The 21,787-nt window shown below is 37.5% G+C and overlaps 3 protein-coding genes across 6 annotated transcripts; 1 reads left to right on the top strand and 2 right to left on the bottom strand.

The window, feature by feature from the left end:
* Window positions 1–280: 280 nt before the first annotated feature.
* On the top strand, window positions 281–4,446 carry LOC137745183 (protein WVD2-like 5). Of its 3 annotated transcripts, none has more exons than XM_068485100.1 (9): window positions 281–614; window positions 1,182–1,458; window positions 1,539–1,784; window positions 1,922–1,965; window positions 2,153–2,224; window positions 2,337–2,433; window positions 2,533–2,604; window positions 2,686–2,796; window positions 3,545–4,446. In XM_068485100.1, the coding sequence occupies exons 2-9, from the start codon at window positions 1,192–1,194 to the stop codon at window positions 4,013–4,015; spliced, it is 1,380 nt and encodes a 459-aa protein (XP_068341201.1). In that variant the 5' UTR covers window positions 281–614; window positions 1,182–1,191; the 3' UTR covers window positions 4,016–4,446. The 3 variants fall into 3 exon arrangements, with proteins under 3 accessions (XP_068341201.1, XP_068341210.1, XP_068341194.1); XM_068485109.1 differs by having other exon boundaries at window positions 281–654; window positions 1,925–1,965; XM_068485093.1 differs by having other exon boundaries at window positions 281–654.
* A 1,120-nt stretch (window positions 4,447–5,566) lies between these two features.
* LOC137731780 (EIN3-binding F-box protein 1-like) lies at window positions 5,567–9,226 on the bottom strand. The gene is made up of 2 exons (XM_068471003.1): window positions 8,958–9,226; window positions 5,567–8,310 (listed from the first exon to the last, which is right to left on the bottom strand). The coding sequence occupies exons 1-2, from the start codon at window positions 8,980–8,982 to the stop codon at window positions 6,395–6,397; spliced, it is 1,941 nt and encodes a 646-aa protein (XP_068327104.1). The 5' UTR covers window positions 8,983–9,226; the 3' UTR covers window positions 5,567–6,394.
* Window positions 9,227–16,956: 7,730 nt separating this feature from the next.
* Window positions 16,957–20,245, bottom strand: LOC137709354 (uncharacterized). 2 transcript variants are annotated; one of them, XM_068448444.1, is made up of 6 exons: window positions 20,123–20,182; window positions 19,805–20,086; window positions 18,029–18,282; window positions 17,521–17,608; window positions 17,174–17,240; window positions 16,957–17,090 (listed from the first exon to the last, which is right to left on the bottom strand). In XM_068448444.1, exons 2-6 carry the CDS (start codon window positions 19,858–19,860, stop codon window positions 17,037–17,039), a joined length of 519 nt encoding a protein of 172 aa, XP_068304545.1. In that variant the 5' UTR covers window positions 19,861–20,086; window positions 20,123–20,182; the 3' UTR covers window positions 16,957–17,036. The 2 variants fall into 2 exon arrangements, with proteins under 2 accessions (XP_068304545.1, XP_068304553.1); XM_068448452.1 differs by having other exon boundaries at window positions 18,029–18,287; window positions 19,805–20,245.
* Window positions 20,246–21,787: the final 1,542 nt, after the last annotated feature.

Genomic DNA, 21,787 nt, shown 5'->3' with positions numbered 1-21,787 from the left:
CATAATATCGGTCAAATAAAACAAGAAAAAAGAAAGATATCTTTTTTCACATTGTACAAGAAAAACCAAAAGAAGTAACTGTAAAATACTTGGTGGGGAGGGTTGGTGGTTATTACTTTGTTAGTAGGTAGTTAATGGTTGCCCGAAAACCGTAAAAACCGTATCTGTTGAAAGTATAATGACCGTATAAGGCGTATTTGGTTCGGGCAGGGAGAGAGAGAGACCTGACCTGACCTGACCTGACCTGGATTTGGTGATTTAAAATCCGAAGTCTACAAAGAAAAACGCCTCCTCCTCCGAGTCATAACCGAGTCAGCCCGGCGTCTCCATTCACTCAGTCCGATTCGCTTTCATTATTTGCTCACCTCCGTCAATTTTCAAATCCACAACAGTTAATATTTAATATTATATTATTATAATTATTGTTTCCAGATTTCATTTTCTTTAAACCCGAAAAAATGAAAAGGAAAAATCAACACTCCAACTTTTGAATCCGAAAAGATCCTTCCTTTTGGGTCCGGATCCTCCGATCCGCTTCCGCCGTCGTCGCTGCGGTACTCTACTCCCTCTCCGGCGCTCAGATCCTTCAAGCCGTCTCTGCGGTTAGGCCGGAGGTAATGGAGTTTTGATTGTTGTTGTTGCGCGCTTATCGAGGTGAGTGGAAACTCTTTGAGCTTGGTTTACAGTGGCAGTCCGTTTGGCTGCTGAGAAAATGTGGTGAAATGCCAGGAAAATGCTGAATCTTCTGGTCTTTTTTGTATTGATTTCAGCTTGAAGACTGAGTTCTGAGCTCTAGGGATAGCCGAATGTTGAATCTTGTGCCTTTTGTATTGATCGTTGATTTGTCTTACTGGTTAATTTGTTGCATGTTTGTGTTAGATCAGTGTAAAATTTGCAGATTTTTGTTCTGGAAAATGTGGCTTGTGTTTTATGCTTGATGTGGATTTTATTATATAATTTATTTTATTTATTTTTCACTTTTAAATCTTGGTGTATTTTGATTGAACTAATTTCGGAATTTAATCCGAATCGAGTATATCTATACTCTGTTTGTTTGCTGAGAAAGTGGAGGAAAATTAATCTAATTACTGTTTTTATTGGGCAATACCGTAATTCGAGTCCGTATTCAATGGATAATAGTTTTGATGGGAATAATAATTATTTTGTTCTTATTTTTGTAGTTAGTGTGTCATGGATTCGGATAATTTGGCAGCCACCTACGGGCTTGGGGTGGCTCATCAAAACGGTGTTCATGGGCAAGCTGGTGTTGTTTCAGACGACATGAATGGGACCTTCAGCGAGAATACTATGACGGATACTGCAGCATCAAACGGGAAAATTGAAAATGTTGATAAGCAGGATGACGGTGTTAATAATAGCTCATCTATTTGGAAAGCCAAAGAGGCCAATGTCAACCCTGAAAGCAATGGTTTGACTGTTGCTTTGACTATTGCTAAGGTAGGAAGTGCTGGAGCCTGGATTTCAGCTGGTTGCTTTGAGTAATTATATGCATCGAGCTGATTGCATCTGTGTTGCAGGAAGACGAAGTGAAAGGTTCTACTCACCCAAAGCCCGCCAAAGTGCATAAAGGTCCAGGGAAGAGCAAGAATGAGAAGGCCCCTGGTGCCAAGAGCGTCTCCCCAATTTCGATGAAGAAAAGCAAAGATGGAAATGGCGCAGAGGCTAAAGCTTCTGTTTCGAATGGTTCAGCTGCTCCAAATTCACGCCCCAAACAGCCTAACAAGAGTGGATCATTTAATGGGCGACAGGTTCAGTCATCCAATGTAAACATCAATTTCACCTTCGGTTCCCTTTTTTTTTTTTTTACAGTTTTCCCTATCTTTGCAACGAATTTTGTGTTTTTGGTTTTTGATATCTTTGTTCTTGTTGATTAGTTTGTCTAATCTCTATTTGATTCCAGCAGCAACCTGAAAAACCTGATGCAGAATTGTCTGAAAGCAGCGTGTGAGTTATGTTTGTGCTTATATTCTATTTCTTTGTCTCTTTATTATGAATTAGGGGTTTATATCTCTTATATTTTATTTTCTCTCCTAATCCTTGGTGACCATCTTGATTTGAGATGTTTATTTCGGAAACCATCGTATTGAATTGTTAGCTCAGCTATTTGTTAATAATGATTTACCTTTTACAGGGAGAAGGCAAAGCTGAAGCCTTTGAAAAAGGGATCCCAGAATCAGGCTGAAGGAGAATCTCAATCCTCTTTGTATCCTTAACTCTTTGAGCATTTGTTGCATTCCAAATGTGCTGGTCTTCTTACATTATTTTTCGGTTGCGTTTTATTGTTGTTTTATCATTTATCCTTAACAGCTGCTTAGAAGTCCTACAGAAGGAGATAAACATCCTAGGGTTGGTACACTTCCGAACTATGGTTTCAGTTTTAGGTGCGATGAACGAGCTGAGAAAAGGAGAGAGGTTAGTTTTCTGCATTTGCACCTTTCTGATTCTTTCCTATGCTCAGTCCTCCAACACTATTTCTGTTATCGAAGTAACATTTACAATTACCTTGGGCAGTTCTATACGAAAATGGAGGAAAAGATACATGCAAAGGAGATGGAAAAGAATAATTTGCAAGCCAAGTCTAAGGTGGTATTCAATCAATGGTGGTCAAGGGAAACCTCTGTGTGAATCCTGTTCTTAATATTAATGTTGGCCGTTCTTTTACAGGAAACTCTAGAAGCTGAGATTAGGATGCTCAGGAAGAAACTGACTTTCAAAGCAACTCCAATGCCAAGCTTCTATCAGGAGCCTCCACCTCCTAAGGTGGAGCTGAAGAAGGTATTGCTTTTTCTTTCAAAATGACAAATGGCATGGTAAAGGACATGCATGCCTCCCCCTCCTTTGCTCATGCTGGTTGCATTGCCAGTTTTCTTATATTACAATTGTCGTATGTACATTGGCATGTTTGCCTTTGTTAGATCTTCCTATATAGTCTCACTTAAATTTCTTCTTCCCATGTGCAACTGTTAACAATTGTTTACTGGTAAAGTCTTGGTCCTAAGTCTTTTTTCGCATTCTTCAATCCCCACAGGAAGAGAGTGCATCTTTTACCACTTCTTGAGTTTGTGCTGCACCTTTTTCATTCTTGGCCATTTGAACATGTTATTCATGCCAATCCTTCAAGTTATCAATCGCTTAATCATATTCTCATGAACTTAGCCCATCCTGTCTGTTGGTTGGAACAATGGTAGCATCTGAGTTAGTGTTGACTAGTCTAGTACAGCTACCATGCTCCGTTTGATTGGAAAGGAGGCACCACGGACGTAATATTTTGAAGCTACCAACAACTGTTTTACACAAAATTGCACTGCACATTACAGTTCATGCTTTGTTAGTCTAGCGAAAGCTTATAAAAAAAATCGGTGTCAAGTTTCTTGCCTAATATGTACTCTAAACATGCCTTTCTATTACCATTAGTTAAGCTAGCATGGCATCGTGATAATCCTGCTTCACTGTAGTTGGCTGTTATTTGACGGCATTGTGTTGCTTTATTTTCGCCTTGATGTCTTTAGTGCAATTGATGCAGATACCAACAACAAGAGCCAAGTCTCCCAAGCTCGGACGTAGGAAGAGCTTACCTCCTGCAGTTTCTGAAGCAAATGATTATACAAATGGTCAATCTAGCAGGCTTAGTCTGGATCAGAAAGTCCCTCAGAACACTTCTAAAGGGCCCTCTCCTGTGCATCCAAAGAAGCCACAACGGAAATCTCTTCCTAGACTCCCGTCTGAGAAGACTACTTTACCTAATGCAGTGAATGAACGAAAAACGACTTTTAAGGCAGTAAACAAGGAAAAGACCAACTTAATTGCTGCAATGAATGAGAATGCCACCGTGCCCACTGCAGAAAGTGAAGCTGGATCTCACACCCAAGATCAGGAGGCAGCAGTTCCCAAGGCCAATGTAAGCGAAGAGCAGTCCCATACAGATGACGAGACAGCCGATGAAGAGCAACATCAGCCCACCTACATGCAAGAACCTATAGCCTCGAAGCATTGAGCACAAAGCATGGACAAAACTGGACGCGCAGAGAGAGCTCCATCAAAAGGACACTGTTTACTAAAATAAGAAAGGTAATAGATCTATATCAATTCGACGAAGAAGGCATGAAGAATTTTGCATTATGGTTTGTGATGTCTTGTCCGTAGTCAGCAGCATGGTTGTTTTGTGTGCTTGCTTTCAAGGTTGCTGGTCATTGTCATTGGAATTCTGAATTCCAGCTTTCTGCACTGTATGTAACTATTTGTCAGGTTGTTTTTCTAAGTTATATGTTTAAGCATATGCATTAGTTGCCAGATAATTGGGAAGACTCGGGGAAAATTTTGGAAAAACTTTTGTTAGATATTAGTTCGTGCTTGGAAAATATATTTCAGCTGGTTCTGTTGAACAATTGGGAATTGTGAATCAATCAAGGCTGATTTTGTGTTGTAGATTTTCTCAGTCGCTTCGATGTCTTAAATTGTATTGCTTTCTGTATGTTACTTGAACCGCAAACAGGGTAAAATTGGTGTTCGAGGACTTTGAACCGTGGTTTCTTCGCACGATCTGAAACCAAGATGTCTTGCTAGTTTAACATTTTTCTTGGTTGAGACGTGCATGGAAAGGTGGAGAGATTGAAGGAAGTGGGTGTGATCATGTAGAGTCCCCACTTCGTTAGAGGAGGTTATGAGAAAAACTAGTGAACTGAACTCCTTAACGGCGTAGTTTTGAGCAAGATAAACCGAGCCCTCTTGTTTTTCCTGCATCTTTAGCGACCTTCAAACAACGCTCATACAATTTCGGTCTAGCTGCCTACTGCGAAAGTGATTTCCGCACATCTTTAGAATTGGATAAAGCAAATGAGAATCAAGGGATATAAATAAGAAAAATATTAGCAACTTTTGCACAAACTTTTACGTTTGGACTTTTTCACTTTAACAAACGAGGCGTACAGAAAATGAGTTTTTGGCTTGTGTGAACGAGACAAAACATCCATCATAGAGACGAAGTAATTGTGGCAACCACTATAATAGGGGCAAATGTGGAACTTCAATATATTATATTATTAGGTCAAGCCTACCATCATCCCGACATAAAAATCTTGATCAAAGATCTTGCTCAAACTTGCATTTGAAGCCGACCCTAACAAGGCTTTACCTTTATTAATTTTCACACTCTCGTTTTCTCTTCTGCACTCCAAAGAAAGATAGTGATTTTCACTTTTTCGCTCCTCAAAAGAGAAATAAAGGGAGGAGCACCGAAGGAGAAAACGGGGAGTATAAAGCAAACTACTGCCATCATTTTTAGAAATATCCATTGAACATGCCAAGGAAGCTTCTCAGCGAGCGAGACAACACGGTTTGGCACAACATGGGAAAGGAAACAGCTTCCACAATTGCTTACATCCCCATAGCATATCAATTCACATAAATGCACAACATACAACATACCAATTCACATAAATGTACTTTGCAGGACATTTTAATCTCAACATTTGATATCAAATCCAACAGACAACTGGATGTTTTAATCTCGACCTTTGATCTCAGCGTAAATGAAATGGAAAACACATTTTAAAACACAACTGAATTTTATTTAATATCATTAGAAGCATACATCGCAAAGGGCAGAGAGATACAGAGACCACTACATAATATGAAGAAGTTGCCGAGCACATTCCATGAACAAATGGTGCCTGAAAAAAAGGGGCTTGGAAAAAACACAAATCCCTCCCCAAAAGGAAAAGGATTGTCGAGGCAGACGCATAACAACGCCACCAGGCCAAAGCCCCCAAACACAAGGACACCACAGATTCGGAACCGCCGAAAGCAACCGGATTACATGACTACAGACAAATCGATGGCCTCGCAACTCTGATCCCACCCTTTGAGGAAAACATACGACCCAACCATCACGTACGGCATACAAGTGAAAAAAACGTGAGCGACTCGGTAAAACCAACAACGGACTGACTTAGAAACTAGAACTAGGTATAGGATGCCTAAAAGAGCTTGGCCTAAGCATTGAACATAGCCAAGCAAAAAAGACAGGCCTCCTGTACGTAGCAATACAACCCAGAACTACTCGAAACGGGAAGGGCAACCTAGATCAAGCACCCGGAAGCAGTTTTGCTCAGGGATATATACGGCACAAGTACCTGGAACAGATCTCCAATGATAGGAAACCTGCAAAAAATGGTAAATGGCCATTTTTCCCTGGTAAAAAGCGAACCGGGGCACTTGACGACTAAAGACCCATAGCTGATGGGTCCAAAAACTAAACGAACTGTGGCTACTCACAAAAGCTGACTAAGATTTGTGGACTTCCTGACTACGTCAATCCTGATCACTGGTTCACGATTCTGATTCTGAAATGAACAATTACCAGTTTCTTCCCAACCTAGGAAAGTATGTCACAACGCCATAGCTGCTCCACAAGCCGGTCAACAGTGCTGCTGCGGATTGCGTTGCAATGCTGAAGATTCAAACCAAGAAGGGTCTGACCCATTTTCACCAAGGCAGGAAAGCTCTTGTCTGATACTAAAGGGCACCCAGACACGGACAGGATCTGGAGATTTAGCAGGTCTGCATGGGCTAGAGATGCAATTCCAAAATCGGTGATTGCACACTTTGAGACGTCAAGATCACTGAGAAATGTGCAGTTCCCTGAAATAGCTGCCACGCCTGCATCGCTGACCCTTCTACAGCCTTCAAGGTTTACGACTTCCAGAGTCCAACCATGTAGGTCAGCCAAGGATGAAACCACTTTGTCTGTTAGATTCACACAACCGCTGAGATTAACCTTTACCAGGCCAGCCTCACAGTTTTCAACCAGTGGGAGAAACCCAGCATCTGTTATAGCCTCAAGACCACTGAAGTCTACATGCTCCAGTTGAGGGCAAAGCTTACCCAAAAGAACCAGGCCACCGTTCCCAAATCCAGGACACCTACGAATGGACAATGATCGAAGAGATTGGCATGGAGACACAGCAGGTGATCCAAAGTTTACATCTTTCAATCCCATGCAGGAAGCAAAAGCTACAGACTTCAATTTTGAACCACCAGTGGAAAGAGCACCAAAAAACCCAAATTGGGTGATCCTGTGGCACTCCTCCAAATGAAGGCTCTCAAGAGATCTTGTTGCTTTGCAAAATGACACCAACCCACTGTCAGATATGAATAGACATTTGCGAAGGCAAAACTGTTTCAAGTTCGGGCAACCTTTTCCCACTGCTTGGAGACCAGTATCTGTAACACCTTGACAGGATGCAACAGTGAAGGACTTCAACTTCTGCAGTCCCTGACCATTGCCCATGACCCAGAAACCCCTCTGAGTCACATTCCGGAGGCTGGCAAGGACAAGATCAGTTACAGCCAAGCCGTAGTGTCCAATAACAGCAAGTGACACATCAGAGATGGTCAAAGCCTGAAGCTTCAACTTTGTCAGGACATAAGAGGTGGAAGATAGCAAACCAGCAATTCCCTGATCCCCAACAAGACGGCAATTCTTGATTGAAATAGATCGGAGATTGGGGCAGCACTGGCCAATAGCTTGAAGACCTTCGTTTCCAATGTTGGAACAAAACTCAAGTGATACGTCAGTCAAATTAGGGCACTTCTTGGCAATTGCAATCAAACCCTTATCAGATATTGCAGGACACTGGGTGAGGTCAAGCTTCTCTAACAGATGACAGCGCTTAGCAATCTCACACAAGCCCTCATCTCCAACGGAGGACACATTCCACAAAGAAAGAACCCTCAGGGAAGGACAGCCATGGGATATTGCCTTAAGGCCAAGGTTTGTCACCCCACAAACAGAATTGCTTCCTCGGATCATAAGCTTTCCCAATCCACCACGACTAGCAGTTCCAACAGCAATAGCAGCAAGTCTAACATCTGTTGCCTTTTTTCCTTCCAAGCTCCTGGAAAGATATCCACAATTCTCAACTTCCTGATCCTCAGAATTATTTCCAGAGACCTCATCCTGAGACTTGAAAGATAGGTTGGTTGGGTTGCTGCTGAATTCGTCCGTATTGATATTACTTAAAACATTAAGCCACCGTCTGGAAACGCATGCACAAGCACTCCTTTCCTCACCTCCAGGTATCCGTTTAAAGATTTCAAAGAGGCACTCATCTGGTAGAACATCTATAGACACCTCCTTCTCAAAACGTCCTCCGCTAAAAACGAAGGGGGCACTGATGCGAGACCTCTTGCGAGGAGGAAATAGGATATCCGCATGGTGTCCAAGAGACAAGAAGAGGCCAGCTTCTTTAGGGTTTGTGTATATTCCCCCAGGGCAAAAATCATCTTTACCTGTTAACCAAGAACACAATATTAACATCCACAATATGTTACAAATCCCTATCTAAGTTAACTTAATAAATTAATGAAGATCTAATCTAATAAACATGCTCAGCTGAAATAAAACATTCATCCAGAAACATAATAAGAAAAAAATTGAAATTTGAATTCAAAATTAGACTTTCAATCAAGATCTAAGATTAATTTTGATCAGAACAGGTCCCTAACTATTTGAAGACAGAGAATAATCTACCCATATTAATAAAATTTCACATCAGATCCATGATCCATAAATTAATCCTCATCTAATTTCAGAAAGCAATAAATTCACCCAAAAAGAAGAAAATAAATACAATAACCCCCAAATTAAATACATGAAACAGAAGTCTGATCCATCCTTAGGGTTTCAAATCCAAAACTATCTCAGCTAAGCACCCAAAATTATTATTCCAAAAATGAAACTAAAATATAAAAGAATCACCAAAACAAGAAAACCCAACAGACAAAACAGGCTAGATAGTCAAAATTCCAATATATATCATCCCTGATCTACAAATTTAACAGCTAAACATCGTTCAAATCACAAATTTCAAACAATCCCACAACTATTTAAGCCAAAAGTTAATAAATTTAACAAAAAAATAAATCTCGAGGCTTACCGGAGAAACCGAGTAGCTTCGACATGGGTGCAGCTCAAAAACCTCCTGACGGTCGAAAATGCAAAGCTTTTGACCGAAAAACCCTCGAAAGAGAGCAAAAAAGAGAAACCCAGAAATGATTAAGGCCGCAACAACGATCAGTAAAGCTTGAAGGCACTTATGCATGAGAGGTTGGAGCTACACGGACATGGAAACCCTATCAGATAGGGAAAAAAGGAGAGATGGAGAGGAGAGGGAGAGGGAGAGGGAGCTGAGAGAAATGAAGGGTGGGACTCGGTCTGATAGGAGATTTTATTGTGAATGACAGGGTTTCGGTACGTGACAATACACGCAAGATAAACTCACATGCAATGTATTTGGATATGAGGTGGGTTTCTTTGTAATATTCTGCCACCCACCCAATGAATACCACAAACCGTAACCTGCCTTTTTTTTCTCAGTTTGGTTTTGGTATTGAGGGGACTTGCCTAGTGGGGGTGTTTGGACACAATGGTGGATATGGGGGGTGTTTGGTTTGGATTTGATGTAGAAGGGGTATATAAATTATCCCCTCTCTATGGTAATGGTAACCATGGTGGTTGGTTGAAGAGGATGGACAAGGTTTCTTATTGGAAAAGGCTTAATGGAAGAACACTCTCTAGATTGCTTCTTGGTGAGTAAGAAGATTGCTAAGAATGCTATTGCAATGTGTGGAGGAAAATGGAGAATGAGGGAGTTCTTATATAAGATGAAATTGGGTTTGCCAATTTATTTGATTGCCTATTATGTTAGATTTAATCCAGGCTGCGAGATTTCTTACTGATTACGAGAAGCATTGTATGTGGTCCGGTTTTGTGCGGGTTGACATACTATTATGTTATATTTATCCTATTTTTATTTATTGAGGCTGAGGTGGATGCGGTCCCATATTTTACAGTTTGTTTTTCTATTTATGCGAGATTTCAAATTTCTACTTATTTTGATAGAGGCCGTTACGGTCCATCTATTTACGGTTTGATTTCCTATTATGTAATATTTATCCAATTAATTCGGATTTTTTACTTGTTTTGAGTAGAGGTTGGTGCGTTTCGATTTCGTAGGGCATTTCCAAACTTCGCATCAAGCAGTGTAACTTTCTCGTTTGTTTTTACCTTAAACTAGTAGCACAACTGAACTGTACCAATTGATTTAGTAATTCGCTTTGTAGAGGTGGTGTTGCCCGATTCGATACATTTTGATTTCCTACTATGTTACGTTTAATTACAAATGCATATTTTTTACTTGTTTTAGGTAAAGGTGGACAAATGGGTAGTAAAGTTAGACTTGTTATGTCATATAGGAAAGACGTACATTCAAAGGTAGTAACAGCCTAATTAGCAAATTGAAAAGATGACAACTGACATCGCATACTTACAAAGATACACGGTCATTTGCTAATTCTTCACGTTAGCAAATTGAGTCTTGCAACATATTTTATTTAAAAGTACTATTTAGTAAAAAGTTTGAAAATAAAGTTAGGCCCGTGATAAGTTTATGATATTAACATATTCTAAAGTAAAATTTAAAATTTGGAGAGGATTGGAGTGATAAACCGAACCCTCACACAAGAGTCCAAATTCTTTGTCATCGCTCTACGTACTCTAGGGTAGAAACGACAATTCATATTAAACTTTTAAGTTGGATGTAGAGTAACAAAAGATACATTCAAATAAAATCTTCCTTCTCATTTTCCAAAAAATGTGCTGCCCCGCTTTTGGCGAATTTTCGTTTTCGATATTATTCGCAATTTGATGGCTAGATGTTGACACTTAAAGTGGTGAATCAAAGAACTCGGCCGAAGATGGTGACTTCAAAAATAATTTCGGCTCAAAATTAAAGAAAATTGAGTAAAAGTGCGAGGGCATTATATGCCTTATACAATTAACTGTGTCAATAAATGCGTCAAAATTGATAAAATTTGAGTAGATATTAGATTTCTCAATGCATTTTATTTTTAAGAAAGACATGGTTTCATACACAAATAATTTTAGTCCGAGAATTACCCAACTTTTAGGGCTAATTTCGAATTAGTCATAACCTTTTAAAACATTCCACATGACTACCAAGCATTTTAGAAAGTGGATATTTGTTTGGTTCACTAGTGCTAAGTGGCGATGTGGACAATCATCAATGCAAGTTTTTACTCTCAAGTCATCTATAGAGCTTTGAATCTCCAAATCGACGCAGTTTAGGTAAGCAAATTTACAACTTGGCTAAAGGAAATCGATTTGGGGGAATTAAAGCTCTAAAGGCAATTAGTAGAGATCAACTTTAATATTTGTCCACCTCATCCTTTAATGCTAAAAACTTCATCACTTTATATTGGTTAAGTCATCACTTAATGCTAATGATCTAAAATATGTCTAATTTTTAAAACGTTTAAATAGTTATTTGAAATATTTTAAAAGGTTAAAACTAATTTAAAATCATTCCGGAAGATTAGATAGTAATCCCCACTTTAACTCCTATAAACAGGCCATTTAGACTTGAGGGTTGAAAAAAGGTAAAAAGAAAGGAAGGAAAAAGTGGTACTTACGAGTCAACCCATTTTGTACCCTTTTGCATCGTACCAAGGGAACAATGAATTTGAATTTTGTGTGTTTGCTGAAAATGACATTTGTTATGTTTAATTTGCCAATCATATTAAATATGTTAAATATCTTGTACCACATTGCGTACTTGAGACGGTTAATTCATGTTACTTTCATCCTTTATCTCACATTACAATACATTCATGTTTAATTTGCCTTCTTATTTCAATCAACTTTTACGTTCTCATTATTTGATGATAAAAAATATCTATTTTTCAAGTCTCCCTTCAAAAATAAATTATGTGAAGAATTCATCTAATAAAAAACTGTTTAATCATCAGGTTTAGTGCTTAGCTGACAACGTGTTCATTTATTAGATAAAAGTTAGATGACTAAACGATTTCTTATTTGGTGATTTTTTTTTTTTCATAATTGATTTTTTCAAACCATTGTAGCTTGTAATAGATTCTTATACTCCTTCCTTGAACCATCGAAATAGAATGTCAGCTTATTTTCAAGTGTTTAATCACCCATTTCTCATCACTATACTCTCAGTTGGTGTTTTCCAAATAATTCAATTGAATTTTGCAAACTCTTTACAAATTGGAAACCTCCCAAGTTGGAAATAATTAACTTGAACAACCAAGTTGCACTATTATTCTATTCCCTAATGGGGATCCAGCTGTGTGTATCTAATCATCCAAGCCTTATAATTGATAGCCACTCAATGTGGATACCACGGTTGGCAAAAAAGAGCCAGAGGGTTGGTTAAATTTGGTTCAATGCCAGCTCCAAGTTCATTGGTTCTTGGGTTGGGGGCCAACCTGTTGGTGAATCGCCTTACTTTAAGGTTTGAAACCTTGACTTACAAGGTACTTTAAATTGCCCAAAAGAGAAGAAAACAAACCCCACCATCATTGTATAATCGAGAAGTAACGGTTGAAATTGAAAGGTCTGTTGAGGATTTTCAAACAATAAATCTAAGATTGCATAAAAATATAAATTTGACGAGTGTTTTAGTTAACAATGATAACATAACAAGTTATGTCATAGGATTAATTAAAAGACTTTTTTGAAGGTATTTTCTCAGAGTTTCATTTGTTATGTGAGGAGCTTAAATATTGAGCATTTAGGGGTATTATCCTCACACAATCACGTGTTTGATTTCTGACTGCCTCCAATTTTCGTATCATTCACATTGTAGTTCGACAAATGTTAGAATAAATAATAATTAACTGTTGATGTGTTAGTTTAAAATCAATATATGTACTATCTTACAATGAGTTTTACACGTACACATCAATAACAATCGCGCACGACACGTTGAATATAAGTAGTGTAGAATATTTTGATTATTCTTGCACTCTCTTCTCTACTCCAACGAGTAATTAACCAGCACATTTTGGGAACCTAAATCCTCAACTTGAAAAGAAAAGTCTAAACATTCTTAATAATATCACACCACTTGGCTTAAGCCATCTCATATATCATGGAATCCAGATCCAAGAGTGAATTAACTTATTAGAAGAATGATAACTGTGACGCTAATTACGCAAAGCCTATCTTAATCTTTTACTTTTAGGATACTATACTGCAAGTGGGACGGACGGTGCTTCCCTAGTTGTTCAATGTACAATGAAAGATTGCAGCCTGCATCGAGAGAGAGATGACGCGTACGGATTACCTCTCACCTTTCTAGGTTCGCTGTTTCTTTCTTCTGCTCTACTTTTCTTTTCCCTATTGGATTCTCTTTTTGACCCAACTTGAACTTGCTGCTTCCCAAGTCAATTGTTTTTAGTCTTATAAATAGGCAGAAAAGAGAGGGAGTAAGATTTTCTCCTTTCTTAATTTCCTCCATTTTCCTTGCTTCCTTTCATACTTTCCTCTTTGTTTTTCTCTCTTTATAAAGAAATCAACGAAAAATGTTGACGTTACTTAGTCTTAACCGTTCAAATAGAAGGAGTGAGGAGATAAAATGAGAGAGGAAATGGGAGTAGAGAGAATCCAAATACTATTATAAGAGCATGCATTTTTTGATACAAATAGTTTGTTGAGATGGTAGAGAATGAGGTAGTCTTTACACTAGCAAAGGGAATTACGAGAAGATTATTGGAATCATTTTTCATAGCATGTTTACTAATCAGTGATTAAAGTGAACACGAATTCGAGCAAGCATGAACGGTGAATAAGAGTCATGACTACGAATCCCAGTCAATCTTTTCTCAAAAAAAAAAAAAAAAAAAAAAGGACTTGCGATTGCCGTTTCTCCATGAATCCCAATACCACATGCCCCAAGGAGTCATATTCCTGAAAAATATTAGGGGTGTGAGTCCCATGTATGCTAATTGAGATGTTCTCTGAAGCCTTATGTTTGGTGTGAACGATTGAGAAATTTAGACCATTTATTTTAATTTTTAAGGTCTTCATTAGCTCATCTTACTGATTCATCTCACACAAATCAAGAGTTTAAATCTCTCTATTTTGAATGGCACAGATTTCTGAGTCCGCTGGTGGATAATCTCGATTCCACGTATGCAGTCCCATGATACCTACAAGAAACGCTTTAATATTAATCATATATCTCTCTCTCTCTCTCTCTCTCTCTCTCTCTCTCTCTCTCTCTCTCTCTATTTTTAAGCAATTTGAAATTGGTGCATCGTATGCATGTGTACCTGCTATGTTTGACCATAGTCCTATTCACCCAAGCACATCTTTCATTCTTTGAATCCTTGCTTTGAGGCTAATTAATCACTATTCTTTAATCTCTATTAACTATATAATTAAGCAACTAAATCTAGCAACTTGATTTACAATAATCCGTCCCACGCGGAGCCAGAGGCACAAGCACTATCCTTTCAGATCATCAGCCAGCTAAATTAAGCTAATTAATTAGCATGCAACCTCCCTGGATTAGTGGGTCTATCAATATATAATTAAGAAATATGATTTGCATTTGCTAAGAAGATGGATTTTGGATTGTCTCCGTCAGGAGCATCCGTATTCCAAGATTCTCTGAAATATGTTTTCCCGGCTAAATATTAGTTTAAGTTGTAGGTTAAGGATTTCTCATGGAAAAACAAGAAAGAATATAGCATGACATCCCCTAATTAACCTAAAAGATTTCTTCTTGAAGTTGAAGGATCATGCTGGCCAACCCACTCTTTCTTTTCTAACGAATATATCCATGATCACCATATAATTTAAGGTAAAACTTCCTACGTCCAACTACATGCATATCTCAAGTGTATGTTGAAGGGCTCGTCTAGTACTTAGAATTGAATTAGATTGAATACCTCATAAGATTTAATATTTATTAAACTGGAAAATAAAGGTAGAGGTGAAGAATTATTCATTTTGCATGGATTTGGGAAGATCGGAAAAAGTAAATTTCATTCGAGATTAGTTCATTTTTTTACTTGAACAAAATTTCTTAATTTCTTGCTTCAACATGGCTTGAATTTAATGAGTTATCCAATTTAATTGATTTCTAAACATCAAGTGAGCCAAATATACTTACACCCATCAAAATTTGAACCTAAAACGTCTTACTGCTCTTTGCTCTTCCTTTTCCAACTTGGCCACCTACACGTTTAGGCCTTATTACAACATTTAATATGTTAATGTTTTTAACCTTAAAATTACCATGCATTTAAACAACTCATTTCACATCTCCTTACCTAAAATATTATGTTACAAGAACATTTTGTCAGCACATGGTGCGCGACTGTATCCCTAATGATGGTCAGTGGGTGCCCATATATCACTGTCATCACCAGCACAAGCACAATCACCACCATTCACCACCACATGTAACAAACTATACTCACATGAACCTCCATTTAACTAAATGTATGCTCATTAACCATTCCTATATCTAGGATCGTTGGTATACAGATCAAACATAATTTGACACGTATTAATTCATTTTTATGTTTTAAATAGGTTATTTATATATATTTTTTAATTTACAAATAAATAAAATGACTCGTTTAAGCGTTATTTTATTCATGCACCTCAAATCATAGAAAAAGGCTAGAACATGTATTATTGGGCTGACCCATCTTTATCTTTAAAAATCTCAAATGAATATGGCCCACATCCACTTTCAATGTTTGAATTTTGCACTAGTGTTTAAAGGAGTAACAAAACATGCTGCTTAAATGTCTTTGTCTTCTGTGTGTTGAAGAGAAGCAAGAGTGAAGAAATGTGGGGTCAGGAAATAATTTACATTGAACAAGTTTACCATTACGTTACTTTTCTCCTCAATAAAGCATATCATGTGTAAAGGTTTTTTCACATTATATTGTTTTAAAAATCGAGACGCTATAATAACAGTAAACTCGTTTTATATCAATCGCTATCGTAGGTTGGACTTTATTTCATAAAAGAACACCATTACATAATTTACATTACATGGAAGCATACCACAAAATTTAAAAGGAGAAATTAGCAAGAGGTTCACACTTCACACATCCATTTTATTATTTTATTTATTCTGATTACACTTATTAAACGTGAAACATGGAACATGCATGACATAAAACATTGTATTTAGATTGATACTCAAACACATTAGTCCAAAGTCCTCAATTTTTTTTTTGACTTGGCTCCATTTAAGTTGGCTCACGCAATTTCTTTCCTCCTTTTAGGCATCATCTAAAGTGTCTCGTCCGTGGTTAGGATTAATTTCGATTTCGTTCGGTTTGGTTCAACTATATAAAAAAAAATACCAATAAAAAAAATATTGGTTTATAGATTTTAAAGGTTTTCATTAAATTTAAGTCTTTAACGCATCGTATGATCGAAGTTTGATGATTTGTCTGTTTTTAGTTGAATTGTCTAATTAACGCATCGTATGATATTGGCGTTTATAATCAAAATAAAAATAAATAGGAAATGGGACTCCGCATTTTACGTTTGGCAAAGTGATGGCTTTCAAAATTGTGGATATTACGGACAAAGAGCATTAAGGTAGGACGAAATGTTGAAGAACGTGATGCCACCAAGGAAGCACTAGCGACATGTGGATGGACCAACCGTACATTGTTTTGACAAATAAATAAGGGCAAAAGTCTTAAAATTGGCCCTTGTGACTTTAGGTAGTGTACCTTCAATTTTGTTAATTCTACCCATGCAATTTACTTTCACCATCTACTTAAGTAAATGTTCAATTTTTTGGATTTGACTACAGCACATACATTCACATGAATTAGTTGACCGTAAGATGATGATTGTATTAAATACATATAAGTATTGTAGACAATCCCTCAATTTTAATCAATTAGTTTTTACTGCTAATCGCACTTAACCACCTGGAATAACGCTAGTGTCAGTCTTCGAGTTTTGTTTTTTTCCGAAAAACCAAGAAAATGGTTATTAGCGCTCCAAAATAGGGAAGGAATTGAAGACAACTATTTCAAGTGCTAATAACAACTTCCAAAAACAATAGCTGAGAAATAGTGTAAGGTAGCTATTGATAATTAAGCAAACCATGCAAAAAAGCAAGAGAGTTTTTTTAGTGTTTTCTTGGTCAATCATACAAACCCTCTTGCTCCCAAATATCGACGAGAAAATCGACCATTTCCTGTCATTTAAATTACAGAAATGGTCAGAATCAAAGAGGTTTGCTGAAGCATTAGCAATAGGTGTGGAGCCAAGTCAACTTACAGGAAGAGGGATCGGCTGGGGAAAAGGCTTGTTGGTACTGAGTAAGCTCTCGTAAGTGGCGTTCCAACTACAAAAACACAGTAATCCAATCATCAGCGTAAAATTGACAATTCAACTGCCAGGAATAAAAACTTGCACAAGCAGCAACTGCGTGCCGATCCAATGTGCAAACAAGAGAGAACTAAGATCAAGTGAAGACGAGTAAGCGGTGAAGTTGGAAATCAGGGCACCTATTTCTACATGCTTGGAAGTGTCGGTTCATACTTTAAGCGTTTAGGTTGACCAGTTCGGAGATGATTTAATGAATATCCGCAAGAGCCAAGAGGTGCAAGGAATAAAAATTTCACCTTATTCTAGGTTCTCGAAGTTGCTTCTGGCGTTGAGGCTGTTTATTTGCAAGCCACTGATTCCTTGTCTGGTTCCAGAGTAAAAGACCTGAATCCATTTAAATTTTGAACATTAAAAATTTAGTTTGACAGAACAATTTGATTTAGAGGCATGTTAAAACAATAATATGATTCTGGACAAATAGTAAAGCCACATAGTTTCAGAAAAGCACTGCAAAACCTATCATCCATTGCTCTCACTTTGCTGGTCTAAAATATTGCAGCTTGATAATATGGCAACAGCAACACCAGGCCTAACTTCTATTTTTCTCAAAGATAGCTAAGATCAATCAAGGAATGATGACATAAAAAATAAAATAAAATGGTTATGCGATCAAACTTTCGTGAATATCCACCCGCTGTCTTCTCTTTTGTTGTTGAAGATAAATAAAACGTGCATGGATATCAGTCAGACATGGCATGCCCAAAAAAATTACATTGAAGAGAAAGAGACACAGAGAGAACTTGCCATGATTTACAAATGCAGTTGTATTGCTTGTGCTGCCAGAAGTACTGTGGGAATCAAGGGGATTTGAAGTGCTAACAGATGAGATGCTTTTCTGAGACTGGACTCCGCTGACCTCCATTTCAGTAGTGCTAGTACTCCAGAAATCCTCTGATATGCTATTTTTTCTCACTGATTGACCTTGAATTCTCAGTCTGTTTGATGGCTCATCAACTGGAATATGTACACGGGGTTGGCTACAGCATCCAAGACAGCCTCTGCTCTGTTACAAATTAGGTTGAAGTAACCACAAAAAATGATTAGTGCCACAACTATCAATTTGATTTAAGATACAAAAGTTTATGCCAAACTGTAACAAGTAAAAGGAAATTGAAAATTAATACTACAGGGGCATGTGATAGGCATACAAAAAATCTTCGGAATCTCTCTAAGCCTCCACACCCCAGAAACAAAGAAAAAAGGAAACAGTTGAAACGCGGATGCATACATATCAACATGATTTAAAACTGTAGAATCCTCCAATTAATGAAACTTCCACCCATAATCAAATCTGGCTTTCTTTTTCAGGTAAACTAGACAGAACCTTACAAAAGAAAATGAAGCAAGCTCCTCAGCATGCACTCTCACAGAAAAAAGGTTTGCATTGCTGTCAAAGGCAATTCATAGTCTGCATAAGAAAAAATATAAAGCGAGCATTCAAGAATAATGGAGATATACCGCCATGCATGAATTTAGACCCGTCATTATCCATAAAGCGAAAATATCACTGCACCGGTACCGAATTCAACCATTGCAACAATGAAGCCTTGTAACTAAAGTTATTAAACTCAAACATGAGAAAATAACTTAGCCACTCAAACTCACGCCACCAGATCCAAGTTCAACAAACGGCACTGACAATCCAATTACGAAAAACTCTTATAACAAGACAAGGCATTATCATTCCCTGGAGTAGAAATTCATTACAAATAAATTGTTTACATATGAGAAAGAACGAACATGCATCCCTTACTCTGAAAAGAGCCTTGCATTTCGTATTGATTTTCTCCATAACTACAACCACAAAAGATCGAAAACAAGCACCGGAAAACACAAAAAATGAACAGCACGGTTTCTTCTCAAAGCATCTCTCTGTCTGAGACCAAAAACAACACCCAGAATACATATTTCCTATAGAAATCCATGCGAAGGGAAACCCCTAAGAATATACTTACCAAATGCCTAAGGCTTGAAGCAAAGAATGTGAAATAAAAAAGCTAGAAACACATTTCCAAGTTCACTCACTCTCAGGATAGCTTAACGAACAAGTAAACCAAAGTACAAAGATTCTAAAACAAAGTTAAAGGAAAAAGCTTGAGCTACAGAAGAAACATAAAGTCCCTGTTTGGTCATCCAGAAAACTAAGGGGGAAAACAAAGTAAAAACAGCAAATTTTCACTTTTAAATCTTCTTCTTTTTTTCCTGTGATGTCAGCATCCCAGAAAGAGCAAAATCAATTTTACTACACCAAGGAGTTGCATATCTCAGATTTCAATTTGAAGAGTCAATACTTGGAAAAACAAATCTCATCTGACATGTGAAGTCTCACTTTAAATATTCTTCCCTCATTCTCTCAATAACCAGACAATTAGAGCAGAATGCCTATGTTTGGTTGCTGAGAAAATCAACATAAACAATCCTAAGTTTTCAACTTTTGTTCATTTTCCTTAATTTTCTCAGGAAACAAACAGAACACAACCTTTTTTCTCCAAAAAATAACAGAAAGAAAGAGAAACTCACCCCACGCATGTGAAAATGGCAGAGACCCAAGAGGGGAGATATCTACAGCTTTTCATCTAGAAGCGGCCAAGCTCAAAATTTTCCACCAAAATCCTGAATCCACAAAGGAGAGAAACAAAACCTCACGATCCTGCATAATCCCATACGGATACGGCGTTTGACAGATGGATACGGGTATCCGACGGTTTAGAAACGGGTATCAGACGGTCTGGATACGTGGAAGAAAACCTCGCGACGGAGATGACGCAATGTGGTGGAAGGAGGCCTCGCGAAGAAGACGACCTGATCTGGTGGAAGAAGGTGTCTCACGGAGACGACCCGATCTGGTGGAAGGAGGCTCTGCGAGGAAGATGACTGCCATACGTCGACATGCCGTTTGTTTGTTTCAGTAGAGAAAACGACACCACATATTTTTATTAATTATATTTAGTGTTTAAATGGGAATAAAGCCCGAAATTACAAAGCCCACCGACTCTATACCACTACCACCCTTTCTTTTTGAGAGTTTGAATTATATAAATTTATATTTGGGTAATTAATTTTTTTTATTGTTGTTTATAAAATATATTTATTATATAAATTTTTGTATCCAGCTGTGTCATGTCTTCATTTTTAGGAATTCGATGTATCTTCGTCTAAGATTGTGTTGTATTCTTGTGTCCGTGTCTATGCATCCTAGCCCACAATTTTCCAACAAAAAAAAGATTAACCCACAATTTAATGTTAGCAAAATTCATATGCAACCTAAGATCTATGTTTCTATTTGATTCCAGGGAAGAAAAATACATTAAAATCATAAAAAAGAAAAATGATTCCAACCGCAATAAATAAAAAAGAAACTTTTTATTTTGCAATTGTTAATTTAATTTAATTATAATGAACCTGAAAGATGGCATAGTTGGATTGGAAATTGGGTATATCATATGTGTTAGGTCCTTCTCTCCTTAATGGAACAGATGGCCCTCTGGTTGGCTTCTGATTCAACCAAAGGGGCACCCCTTGTTCATCTTCAACTCTTTCCCCTTCTCTTTTCTTTCTTTCTTTTTATTTTCTTAATATTTTTATGTGTCCTTGTCAATTGTGAGTAGGGAGACAGAACCAAAGGTTACAACAACTTCTGTGAAATTCTAGGATTGTGTTGTGATGGATTCCATCATGTTATCATCATCCAATTAGTGTTCTTTGGAGAGAGAACCTCTTCGAATCTCTTCCATCAAGGCCATCAGATCAAGTGATTCGGGTCTTTGAAATTTCATCAAACGGTAAAAAATTATCACACCTTTTCTCAATTATCAAAACAGGTGGACCGTTAGATGAAATTTCAAAGACCCGGATCAATTGATCCGGTAGCCTTGGTGGAAAGAGAACCGAGCCATGTTCTTTTACATCATTTTTCTTGTTACTGTATTTTTTTTAGATGACACTTGTTATTGGATATGGGGTAAAAGGACTCAATTATTTGATTGCTGTGGGTATATGAAGTGTATTCTGAAGTTCTGGTCTGATTTGGGTGAATCAGAATATTGACATAAAAATTGAAATGGATAAGGCAAAAAAAGGTGTCAACTAATTTACAATTATGTATGCAACATGGAAAGCACCTCTCAAATGTATCACTTTTAACACTAAACCGAGAGAAAGAAAAAAACACTAAACCAAGAGCAGCAAGTAAAAAAATTGAGAAGATATTCTGATTTGTGCTTCCACCAAGTTGGCAGTGTGACGTTTAGCACAATACCAAATTCCTATACAAGAAATTATCTTCACGAATATAAAGAACAGTGAATTTTCACTCTATTATTTTGTGTTCCCTTTTTTTGGTTTTAATCTTTAATCTTTGATTTGTTTAATCCATACTATAAAAATAAATTATAGTGCTGAAGGGGTGCGCAAAAGTAATTTCCCTAAAATAAAGAGAACTTTAACGAAAAGCTCTCGATGCTGTTCACTTTAACAAAAAACCACATTTTTACACTAAAAAGT

This window comes from Pyrus communis, chromosome 1, assembly GCF_963583255.1.
Source record: "Pyrus communis chromosome 1, drPyrComm1.1, whole genome shotgun sequence".
Classification (NCBI taxonomy): Eukaryota; Viridiplantae; Streptophyta; class Magnoliopsida; order Rosales; family Rosaceae; genus Pyrus; species Pyrus communis.
Note: the sequence above shows the minus strand (reverse complement) of the source record. Positions and strands in the feature narration are given on the sequence as shown.

Bases quoted from the DNA above. Each gene is read 5' to 3' on its own strand.
- LOC137745183 (XM_068485100.1), top strand. From the start codon at position 1,192: ATGGATTCGGATAATTTGGCAGCCACCTACGGGCTTGGGGTGGCTCAT. The intron at 1,459-1,538 runs GTAGGAAGTGCT...TCTGTGTTGCAG, and splicing joins TTGCTTTGACTATTGCTAAG to GAAGACGAAGTGAAAGGTTC. The intron at 2,434-2,532 runs GTTAGTTTTCTG...TACCTTGGGCAG, and splicing joins GAGCTGAGAAAAGGAGAGAG to TTCTATACGAAAATGGAGGA.
- LOC137731780 (XM_068471003.1), bottom strand. From the start codon at position 8,982: ATGTCGAAGCTACTCGGTTTCTCCG. The intron at 8,311-8,957 runs GTAAGCCTCGAG...CTTGGTTAACAG, and splicing joins GAAGCTACTCGGTTTCTCCG to GTAAAGATGATTTTTGCCCT.
- LOC137709354 (XM_068448444.1), bottom strand. From the start codon at position 19,860: ATGAAAAGCTGTAGATATCTCCCCTCTTGGGTCTCTGCCATTTTCACA. The intron at 18,283-19,804 runs GTGAGTTTCTCT...GTAACAGAGCAG, and splicing joins GCCATTTTCACATGCGTGGG to AGGCTGTCTTGGATGCTGTA. The intron at 17,609-18,028 runs GCAAGTTCTCTC...AAATGGATTCAG, and splicing joins AACTGCATTTGTAAATCATG to GTCTTTTACTCTGGAACCAG.